General features: G+C 45.4%; 1 protein-coding gene across 1 annotated transcript in view; it reads left to right on the top strand.

Annotated features, from left to right (window-relative positions):
• Window positions 1-12,276, top strand: part of LOC133084574 (core histone macro-H2A.2) — a 54,553-nt gene that overhangs the window by 15,151 nt on the left and 27,126 nt on the right. The window contains exon 2 of the mRNA XM_061181411.1: window positions 3,994-4,225. Coding sequence (XP_061037394.1) covers window positions 4,054-4,225 — 172 coding nt within the window. The 5' untranslated portion in view covers window positions 3,994-4,053. The remainder of the gene's footprint in view (window positions 1-3,993; window positions 4,226-12,276) is intronic.

Here is a 12,276-nt window from a genome sequence, read left to right as displayed (position 1 = left end):
AGGCTGGGGGGCTGGGGGATTTAGAAAGTAGGGTCTTCTCTCTAGTGGGCCGAGGAGGCGCAACACTTCCTTCCACCTGTGGGTTCCCGCAGGTATGACCTGTCAGCCCCCGTGAGCCTCCTCTCTACTTCCTCTAAGGATTCCTGAAGGTGGTCTGATTCTTAAAACGTGCAGGGGCCTCCCAGCCCTCGGGGCCAGGAATTAGGCACCTGGCTGCTTAGACTCAGCATGATGTCTGAAAATGTTACCAGAGGGGGACCCCTTCCAGGGCCCTAAAGTGGGCTCTTGTCTAACCCTCAGAAATGAATTGTCTGAGGAGACACACATACTGACAGAACAAAAGGCTTTATTGGAAAGGGGCACCTGGGCAGAGAGCAGCAGGGTAAGGGAACCCAGGGGAACTGCTCTGCCACGTGGCTCGCGGTCTCAGGGTTTACGATGGTGGTGGAGTTAGTTTTCTGGGTTGTCTCTGGCCAATCATCTTGCTTGTGCCCATACTTGATCTGACTCAGGGTCCTCCCTGGTGGCACTTGCATCTCCCAGCGAAGATGGATTCCAGCGTGAGGGTTCCTGGGAGGTTGGCAGGACATATCGTGCTCCTAATCAGGACCTTCTGTTATGAGACAACTTATGCAAGCGGTTATTATCGTGCCTGGCCAGGGTGAGTGGTTTTGGTCACTGGTTCCCTATCAAAAAGATGGGTCCCCAGACACAAAGAACTCTCTAGTCCTATTGAAGCACATGCAACAGTCAACCTCACACTTAGACTTCAAATGGTGCTGCATCCCCAGCTCTAAGGCCCTAAACCTAGAGGAAAGTCTGGAAGCCCAAGAAGGAAAGTCTCATTACAAAGTGCTGTGTTTGGGGTGATCCCTACATTTTATAATAGCTCATATGTTTCTATTTGCTCTAACCCTGACTTTCCTTTCCTTTCCTATTTTATCTTCATGAATGTGTTAGGCATCAATCCCCTACAGTCCCCTGTTTTTCTTCTACTGCCAGTCCTTATTTCCAAGTTTTAGGGCAATTTGTGACTCCACTTGACTGATACTGGGAAAGTCCCTGGGTGGCTTTATCCTGCACACCTAGTCATTCCCTGTCTATTTTCATTTGAGAAAAATGTATTGGGGGGTGGGGGGCGATGAAGGGGTCCTGCTTTGTGGTGTTTGTGCTGCGTGCATTTTTCTCTCTGTAGGAGAGATTATGACCATCCAGCACGTCGTACAGTATCCACAGAGCATGTCCATCCTGTGATGGGCTTTTCAGGTGGTTTCCTCGGCAACCAGACCTACTAATCCTCCCCCTCCCCCCACTCATCAGTAACTAATAATCGGTTTAGTGGAGTCACCAATACTAACACATCTTTATGCACCTGCACAGGCTCTTAACTCTTCAGAACTCATTTCTTAAAGAGACTGAGCTTCTTTTCCAGAACCATTTGAAAGTGCAGTTCCAAAGACTGGAATGTTTAAGACCAGAGGGACCTTCAGGGTCAATCAGTCACCTCCCTGTTTTACAGATGAGGCCCACTCGAATGACACACAGAGCTCCCATAGCTAGTCATGTAGAAGTGGGACCACACCCAGGGATTCCTGCCTGGTCCCAGGCTCTTTCCACTATACCAGGGGCCACCCCCATTCTGAACGCCACCAGCGGGTAGCCAGCATGTGCCATGTAATTGTCCCTGAGAACAGGGACTGTTTAACATTGCTTTCGTGTTCCCTGTCCCCCGGGACAGCACTGACTACCAGCAGGTACTCTGTACACTCATCGATGCCTGACCTAAGTTTCTTCAACATGAATTGATGGTTATAATCCTAATATGCAGCTACCTGCCTCGTCACAGAGAGGACAGCTGTAAGTGGATTTATGAGAGTTTGCGGCAGAAGCAGAGATATGTGGAAGTTCTAAAAAAGGTGATACTGTTTTATCCATGTGCCTTACTGGGAAAGAGATAATGTTCTCAGGCTATTTGCTCATCTTTGCTTGTACTTAACTTTGATGAATACCTACATCTCTTGGTGGCAAAACGACACATAAAATAGGAGTGTAGTAAGTACATATGAGCATACAAAAAGAATGTATGTGAAGTATATAGTAAAATGCCTCAAACTCACGTCATTTACCTCAGAGATAAGAGGGTGTTGAGAATGGGATTTGTTGCTAAATTCCATAGTTCTTATATAAAACTCCTCAGTCATACAGAGTTATTGGATACTTTAGAAAATTGAACTCTATGTTCAATCTTCCATCCAGATTAAAGAAATCCCAGGTTTGTATCTTTCATATTAGCCATGCATTTATTTAGCACTTTCTTCCATCATATTCTTACCCACTTTCTTAGGCCTTTTCCTTGCCATCTTGGCTGTTAGTAAACTAACCGAGCCAAAATTTGAGATGGCTGCCTCAACAGATAGAACCAATTTCAATTTATTTTTGGCCTTCTCATTTTCCATCCCCAAAGAAAATGGCCACTGAGAATGATGTTGCCCTTGGGCCAGAGAGCTTTGATTCCGTAACATTTTTTCCTAGAAAATTTTTGTTTCCTTTTCTTTGGTTCTGCTTGTTTGTAATTTGCTTTTACTTATTCTGGCTTATGTTCCTTTTTTGGTTACGGTACTCCCTCCACCAACAGGTTTAGCTCTATTACAATTCTCTGAATTGGTTTTAGCCTTACAAAGGCTTTTTCAGAAGTATATAATTATTTTATCTTCGCACAAAAGATAGCTTCCTAAAATAACACAGAATCATATACGTGTCTCTTGGTGCACTGTACTGAAGTCACCTCTTCGTGCTGATTCTGAAGTTTCTCCCCAAAATCAACCTGGATTCCCCATTCTAAGGAGCAAAAGCTTGGGTTGCATTATGGCTTTTAATTTGCTGTGTTACTCTACATTAGCATAGTCAATAAAACTGCCTCTTCTGGCATGTTTCTGTTTTTAAGAATGCTACAGGGGGAAGGGATAAATTGGAAGATTGAGATTGACATATATGCACTACTATATATATAATAGATAACTAATAAGGACCTACTGTATAGCACAGGGAACTCTACTCAATACTCTGTAATGGCCTATATGGGAAAAAAATCAAAAAACGAGTGGATATATGTATATGTATAACTGATTCACTTTGCTGTACACCTGAAACTAACACAACATTGTAAATCAACTATACTCCAATAAAAATTTTTTTAAAAAAGTACTACGTTATTAGGGAATTTAGAAAAGTGCTTCCATCTGAGAAGTGTACATCAGCTCTGAGTTGTGGGTCAAAGCTAACCATTATGATAGCCATGGCCATATTAACTTTGTACTATTTATTAAAAGAGGCAGAAGCAAATCAGGGCAAAGAGGAACCATATTAGTTTTCTTGTTGCTGCTGTAACAAGTTATCCCCCAAATTTAGTGGCTGAAAACAATACAAATTTATTCTCTTACAGTTCTGAAGGTCAGAAGTCCAAAACCATTTTCAATGGGCTAAAGCGAAGGTGTCAGCAGGGCTGGTTCCTTCTGGAGGCTAAGAGGGGAGAATCCATTTCCTGCTGTCATCCTGTCACTACTCTCATCTTCTCCCTCCATCTTATAAGGACCCTTGCAATTACATTAGGCCCACCCAGATAATCCAGGATAATCTTCCCCACGAGAGCATCCTTAGCTTAATCACATCTCCAAAGTCTCTTCTGCCATGTAAGTAGCATATTCACAGGTTCTGGGGATGTTGAAGTGGACCTCTTTGGAGGTTGACCACAGGACCATGGCCTCTCTCTCTGGCCTCTCCTACGGAGGCTGGGCTGGATGGGTGGGGTGGGGAGTTGTTTATGGGTGGGCCTGCCGGCCCCCAGCTCCCCATCTGCAGCACCCTGCGGTGTCAGCCAGGTCTGGGCTGCCTCCCCGGGGCTATCAGGCATGTCACACGAGCTCTGTGGCCGCACCACGGTTCCCAAGCTGTAGGCCAGTCGCCCTTCCTTACCTTGCCACCTTTCCTTTCCAGCATTGAGTTAGTGCCGGGAGGCCACCGTGTCAAGCAAGCTGAGAGCAAAACTAAGGCAAGATGTCGGGCCGGAGCGGGAAGAAGAAAATGTCCAAGCTGTCGCGTTCAGCCAGGGCCGGGGTCATCTTCCCGGTGGGGAGGCTGATGCGGTACCTGAAGAAAGGGACGTTCAAGTACCGGATCAGCGTGGGTGCTCCCGTCTACATGGCCGCGGTCATCGAATACCTGGCAGGTAACGTGAACACGCAGGGCAGGTAACCCGCTCCCAGATCTCACCTTCCCCTCGGCCCCTGCACACAGGCTGGGCAGGGAAGCCTTGATTCGCCCGTGGCTGTCTCAAGGTCGCTGTGCGCAGTAATGGGGTTTCAGTTTGCCTGCTTGGCTAAAACCAACTCCTGCAGGCTTTAGGGGAGGGAAGAGCACATAAAGGCAGAGGATCAACATGGAAGGAAGAGAATCCACAATAAAGTGTCTTTTCTAGACCAGCCCCAAGAAAGGTGTGTCTTGCTGGAGACAAATGTAATACGTAAATTGCTAGGTTCCCACAAAAGACAAACTATGGGGAAGATAGGGGCTTGCTATTCATTTTGTAACAGGGGTCTTCACTTTTACTTCACGGTCCTCACTAAACCTCAGTTCTCCTGCTGTATTGAACCTAGGACTCAATGTCCATAAATAATGTTGAGCCCAGCATTGAAAGCATCTTCAGTCGGTTCCATGAAGCCGACAACGTTTTAATTTTTCTCTCCTTTACAGAGGTGGTTCTCTGTCTACAAATACATAGGAAATAGTTTCCCATGTTGGTTGTTAAAATTATTTTTTTTTACTGAAAGATGACATTTTTGTTGTGTGTCTTCTTTATCTATTTGAGGAACCTTACATTTAGCTTTTTTGTTGTTGTTCTGGAGGTTGGAGAGAAGGACTGGAGCGCTCTGAAAGTCAAACCAATCAAGTGTGATAGAGCAGTGCTTTTCAAAGTGGGGATCACTCCAGGGATCTTGTTGACAAGGTCAAGGGTAGGGTAGGACCTGAGACTCTGCATTTCTAACACATTGCTGTGATGTGATGCTCATGCTGGTGGTCCAGAGACCACTCAGAGGAGCAAGGTTTTAGCCAGTCTTTCAGCAGCAGGTCTGAAGGCCTGGGGGATGCTTTTCTAAAATGCACGTTCCTGGCTGCATTTTAAACCCAGGAATCTGATGGAAAAAAATCTCCTGGCTTGGAGGGAGAGGAGGGACTTTGAAAACGGTGACTGAAGCTTTAAAACAACCTTTAGGTCTGTATCACCCACTGATACTGGAAGACCCTGAGTAACCCAGAGATTCCACAGCCTCCAAGCGGGGAGCCAGGATACCCTGACGTCCTTCAACCCTAAGCTGTGCACTTTCTGCTTCACTACACTGCCCCATTCTAATGTTTGTATAATCAAAATAATGAGTAGTTCCTGTGCCTCCACTTGGCAAAGGTGCATAATACAATAGAACAAAATTTGGCCTTTTCAAGTTTTGTTGACTGGTGACTCTGTTCTTTGGTTCAGAAGTGTTTGATGAAAAAGCTTATGTTTTCCTTTTCATTCATTCAACAAATACTTGTCGAGCATCTTCCTGTCAGTGCACACAGTAAGTCCTTAGACTCTTCCCTGCTAATAGCATTGGGCCATTTATATGATTTTTCATCTATCTTCAGTTAGAGCCACCAGACCTCATAGCAATGCATACGATAGCCTGAATGTCACACTCTGGACTTCGAGCCAGCACATCCGTTAAAGATCGATAGTGTCTCTCCAAGTAGAATGTCACCCATTTTCTCACAGTCTTTCATTCACTCAACAAACATTTATTGAACACCTACTATGTGCCAGGTGTTGTTCTAGGTGCCGAGGATACAGCAGAGACCAAGACAGACAGGAGTCCCTGCCTTCAGGCAGAATGCATGCTGCAGGGAGAAACAGCAAACAAATGAGTGGAGTGTGTGTGGTCCAGCAGACGGTGTTAAGCGCTCGGGGATGAACAAAGCAGGAAGGGAGTTAGGCTTGGGCTAATTCCAGGAAGTGGGGAGCCGAGGGGGGGCCCCACTGAGGGGCTGGCATCTGAAGGAGGCCAGGGAGTGAAGCGCTCGGGGATGAATAAAGCAGGAAGGGAGTTAGGCTTGGGCTAATTCCAGGAAGTGGGGAGCCGAGGGGGGGCCCCACTGAGGGGCTGGCATCTGAAGGAGGCCAGGGAGTGGGCATGTGGATGTCTGGACAGAGGGAAGCAGGTGCTGGGGGTGTCCAAGGAGCAGCAATGGGGACAGAGGGCTGGGGCTGAGGGAGGGAACTTGGACTGTAAATGAGGCCTGAGGGAGAGTGGCTGGTGGGGGCAGAAGAGCTTGTCACGGGAGCTCTGGAGGGTTTTGAGCAGATGTGCAAGACCCTGCCTGTGGGGAGGGGGGTACAAGGCGGAGTCAGGGAAAGCAGCAGGAAGGCAGTTGCAGAGATCCAGGTGAGAGACGTGAGGTTGGGGAGTAGGCAGTGAAGCTTCCGAGGAGTGGTCAGAGTACTGAGATATCTTGAAGGCTAAGTCAACAGGATCTGCTGACGGGTTGGACATGAAGTGTGAGAGAAGAGACGAGGAGCACCTGGAAGGGTGCTGTTGCCAATAACACTCCTTCCCCAGGGCCAGTCCCAGCCTCCAGCACCGTCCTGGGTCAAATGGAGAAGACGAAGCGGGTCTTCTGAGGCCCAGAACTGTCTTCCCGGTGTCCTTTCCTTCCCTTCCTTTTGTGCTTTTTTCTCCCCTCCAAACTCAGGCTGGAGTTGACAGCAGGGGCTTAGATGTCAGCTTAAATCTGATTTATCAATTTACCAGCTCTGTTACCTTGGGCTAATTTCCTTAACCTCTCTGAGCTTTGGGTGTTTCCAGAGCTAATCTCATTTAACTCCATTAATGAGCCAATGTATGCAAAATGTCTGGTGCATAGGATGCACTCAATAAATGGTAATTCTTCTCCTCTCTCTTCTATTAAGAGCTGATGAAATCATTCAGGGCAAAGTGTAATGAGTAACTCTGTTAAGGTGGTATATTTGGGGGCTGTATTGCATTTTAATGAGACAAGGAGTTTAAGCCAAAGGAATGAATCATTATTGCAGGCCATTGCTGAGTAAGTAAAAAGGGGATTTTTGTTAGTTGTTTTGTTTTTTTTGGGAAGGGGGCATGAATTGATTTTGTTTAGGGAAGAGAGTTCAAAGTGTGAAAGCCTCCTGTCACCCTTGAAATGACCTTTAACATTCACGACAACAATATTGACTGAGTTTCTCCTTTGCATCAGGCCTTAAAAATACAACAGAAAACAGACAGATGTGGTCCTGCCTTCCCTGGGTTTACATTCTAGCAGAGTTGACTAACATTAAACACAACACAATAAGATGACATTCATGTGGACAGGGAAGCCAGAGGAGCTTTGAGAAGCAGGGGGAGGCTGCCTAATATAAAGCAAGGGCTGTTAAGACCTAACCAAGGGTGTAAAGCAATTATACTCCAATAAAGATGTTAAAAAAATAAAATAAAATAAAAATAAAAATAAAAACGACCTAACCAGGGGGACTTCCCTGGTGGTCCAGTGGCTAAGAATCTGCCTTCCAATGCAGGGGACTCAGGTTCGATCCCTGGTCAGGGAACTAAGATCCCACATGCCATGGGGCAACTAAGCCCATGGGCCACAACTAGAGAGCCTGTGTGCCGCAACCACAGAACCCACGCGCTCTGAAGCCCACGCACCAAAACGAAGAGCCCGCGCGCCATATCAAAACATCCTGGGTGCCACAACTAAGACCCGACATGGCCAAAAATAAATATTTTTAAAAATTGGAAACCGAAGTTTAAAAACAAAAGACCGAACCAGGGCTTCCCTGGTGGCGCAGTGGTTAAGAATCCGCGTGCCAATGCAGGGGACACGGGTTCGAGCCCTGGTCCGGGAAGATCCCACATGCCGCAGAGCAACTAAGCCTGTGTGCCACAACTACTGAGCCTGCGCTCTAGAGCCCGTGTGCCACAACTACTGAGCCCACGCACCGCATCTACTGAAGCCTGTGCTCTAGAGCCCGTGCTCCACAACAAGAGAAGCCACCGCAATGAGAAGCCCACACACCACAATGAAGAGTAGCCCCCCGCTCGTTGCAACTAGAGAAAGCCCACGCGCAGCAACAAAGACCCAACACAGCCAAAAATAGTAGATAAAAATAAAATAAATTAAAAAAAGAAAAAAAGACCTAACCAGGTTCTCAATCCTGCTTTTTAACAAATTGATTGATTTAAAATCCTGATACCTGGGTCTTACTCCAGAGATTCTGGGATACTTCTGGGCATCAGGATTTTTTAAAGCTTCCCCAAAAGATTCTGATGGGCAGCCAGGGTGGGGAATTGGTAGGAGTTGGCTAGATTCAGATGAGTTGATTATCAGTTTGGGGAGAAACAAGGGTGAAGATCTAAAGTTTAGAGGAAGTATGGGGCCCCTTCCAGAAACTGGAGGCATTTCTGTGTACCTGGAGCAGAGCTGGGAAATGGGAAGGGTGAGAGATGAGATGGGGGAGCAGGGGGACAGGTCCTTGAGGGCCACATGAGAATGTGCACATTTTGCACACACACACCAGGGGAGGCATCGAAGGGAGGAGGTGGCATTCTAGGGGCCTCACGTGGGCTTTAGGTGGAGAACAGTTGGTGGGAAGCAAGATCAGAGTCCAGGAAACCAGTGGGGGCTGTTTTAAAGTCACTTTTGAGAATTGACAGGGGCCAGGACTAGGGGTTCTCAGTGGAGACGATGAGAAGAAATGGGCACATGTGGGAGCTGTCTGGAGGGGAGAATCAGCTCTGCTCAATAATGGGTGGGATAAGGGGGGAGGCCAATTTACTTCTCCTCTCAGATTCATGTCTATGGTCTCTGAAGTTCCCCTCTCCCACTCACTGCCTCCGAGAGGGGACCTGGGGCCACAGGAATAGCCAAGTAAGAAAAAGCTGGGTGCCAAGACATAGAAACAACCTAAATATCCATTGACAGATGAATGGATAAAGAAGATGTGGTACATATATACAATGGAATGTTACTCAGCCATAAAAAAGGAGAAGATAATGCCATTTGCAGCAACATGGATGCAACTAGAGATTATCATACTAAGTGAAGTAAGTCAGACAGAGAAAGACAAATATCATATGATATTGCTAATATGTGGAATCTAAAATATGACACAAATGAACCTATCTATGAAACAGAAACACAATCAGGGACATATAGAATAGACTGGTGGTTGCCAAGGGGGATGGGGGTGGGAGAGGGATGGAGTGGGAGGTTGGGATTAGCAGATGCAAACTGGTATATATAGAATGCGTAAACAACAAGGTCCTACTGTACAGCACAGGGAACTATATTCAATATCCTGTGAAAAGCCATAATGGAAAAGAATATGAAAAGAATGTGTATATATATATATATATATATATATATATATATATATATATATATATACACACACACACACACACACACACACCTATATAACTGAGTCACTTTGCTGTACAGCAGTAATTAACACAACATTGTAAATCAACTATACTTCAATATAAAATTTCTAAAAAAAAAAGAAAAAGAAAAGAGTTTTAAAAATAGCATGTAAAAATGCAAAGTCATATTTCACAAATGTTTGAAATTCATGAACCATTCTTACTTTCTATTAAGTAAAACTATACCAAGAAATTATCCATATTTTAAAGCCCATTTTAATTTTTCCTAGAGCAGATCCCCAAATTTAATAAAATCTATTAAAAATTTAAAGATTTTAAAAATAAAAAATAAAATCTACACCAAATGCAGAAAGAAAGGAAGGAAGGGAGTGAGGGAGGGAGGGAAGAAGGAAGGAAGGAAGGAAGAAAGAAAAGGCTGGGTGCTACTTAGCCAAAAAGAAAGCTGCACGAATTTTCAGGAACTTGGGGAGAAATAGCAGTCAGCCTTGCCTGATTTCTCTGGACTGGCTGCCTGACCAACCCCAGGTTCACACATCATCATGAAGTTATAGCCATACGGCATTTCTGGTCCCAACCTGTTGGGGGACATTGCACACTCCGGCAACGAATGCATGCTGGACTGCTCATCTAGAAGGTCCCTTCCACCTGAGACATCCACCAGCCTCCCAGAATGGACATCACATTCATACTTCAGTTTATCAATCTGTAAATGCTGGCCCAGTTTACATCTCCAATGTAAGTGAGGAAAAAATGTACTGAAAAAGCAAGCCCCAGATTCTGGAAAAGAATTTTGTATTCATCAGCAATAGATATAATATAAACGTAAGATATTGAGAATGAGTAATTTATAATCGTTTTATGGTGAGAAAACGTTCTGTAATATATTTTTAATTGACAGGACAAATAGGCCTTAAAACAGGGTTGAATTTCAGGGCACTTCATGAAATCATTATGTAACAAAGAAACCTATCATTTACACATCATTTCCAGACAATTGGGTCTATCCATTTAACACCAAGCATTTTTTTAATATAATGATTTTTCAGTTTTTACATTTGTGTTTTGAAAAGATCACTTTGGCAGCCAGGACCACATGTGTGGTTGTGCAGGTTGTACACTGCACAAGGACACACATTGAAGGGAGTATCATTCACATCATAGACCTCGAAGAACTGTGACTAATTATGAGCATTTCCAGCAGATGGCAGTAAAGGTTCTTGTTCTAACAAAATTAGGGAAGTCAAGTGTCTTGAGGAAGGGGCACCTTTTTCTAATTTGCACAAAGGTGCCCTGGGCCAGTGGTGGCCTTGTTGGCATGGATCTGGAGGAAGACAAAACTGGGGGCAGGAAAACCACTACGATTATCTGGGCTGGAAAAGAAGACAGCCTTAGCTCGGGTAATGGCGATAAGCTTGGAGAAGAGGGGCAAAGTTATGTAAGATTGATGAGGCTGGGAAAAGAGAGGGAGAAGGAGAGGGAGGGAGAGGGAATGACTCCCAGGTCTGTCTGTGGATGGAGCTGCTAGTCCCAAGGGTGATGGTAGGAGCCTGTTTCGAGGAATGATTTGGATTTGGGGATGTGGTGAGCTTGATTTACCTGTGGCACGCCCAGGTGGCATCATGGCAGGGCTGGCGGTGCAGGGCTGGCGGTGCAGATCTGGTGACATGGGAAGGAAGGTGGAAGCAGGCGCTGAGTGGATGGGGTTTCTCCGGAAGACTGCACGGCCTGAGCAGAGCAGAGCGCCCAGTCGGAGCCCAGGGACACTGCCACCTAGTGGGCAGGTGGACAGTGAGCAGAGGCCAGGGAAGGAGACAGTCATGTGTTCTGTCCCAAGCCTACACTTGCTGTGGTATTTCCCATCTCCTGTGGGCTGGGCTATCCAGTGTTGGTTTAGATTGTATCCAAAATGAGCGGACACGCGCTCTTCCAAAATAATGTGCATGATGAGCTTTCCAACATCCTTTTTGGCTACAGAAATCATTCCTTTTACTATCAGATACTCAGCTGTATCCCAGATGGTTACTATTGCTGGAAGTGTGACTTGCGAGAAGTGAGAGGTTTGCCGTAGAAGTCTCCAGACCTCCGTGGAAATCTCCACCACTTAACAAATTATGATCCTCCAACAAAATTTGCAGTGAAACAAATGTGTGCCATTAAATTCAGTTTTCCTATTGATTGCCAGTTGACACACAAGGATACTTGTGTTCCCCAAATCAATAAAATCACTCAAGAATGTAGCAAACTTTTACAGTTGGCGTGAATATATCTGTCATAACATTTGAAAATATTAATAATGATTAATGTTATTTCAAACATTTAAATGGTGGAGTCTGCCCCAAGAAATGTTCAGACTAAACATCCAACAGAGAAAAGAACTCCTTGGTCTAGATTATCTGCTATGTATTCTTAAGTTTTTTTCTCTTTAAATAAAAAAAGTTCTACCTCTGCTTTTGCACTTGAGCACACAATCAAGGTTTTCTTTCTTGTAAATTATTTCGGAAGAGTTAGTCCGAGAGCCCAGCCGCACTCGGGCAGAGCCTCACCTGTGTGCCTGCATTGTGCTGCCTGACGAATCGCTGCCTTTAGCCTCTTCCCGTGGCAGCATTCGATGACAGATTTTCTGTCTGAGAATCCAGTGTCTGTGCATCTGGCTGTCAAGCTGAAAATAACCTGACCTTCAGGGGCTTCCTGAAGGCTGGGAACGTGTAGGGCTTCCCATTAGCCATGCCTCTCATGCTGACGGTTAATTTGATGAACCCCAAGAGGATGCTTAACTGCTTCCTCTAAATGC

This window comes from Eubalaena glacialis, chromosome 1 (assembly GCF_028564815.1).
Source record: "Eubalaena glacialis isolate mEubGla1 chromosome 1, mEubGla1.1.hap2.+ XY, whole genome shotgun sequence".
Taxonomy (NCBI): domain Eukaryota; kingdom Metazoa; phylum Chordata; class Mammalia; order Artiodactyla; family Balaenidae; genus Eubalaena; species Eubalaena glacialis.
The sequence above is the reverse complement of the archived record's forward strand: the minus strand, read 5'-3'. Positions and strand labels throughout refer to the sequence as shown.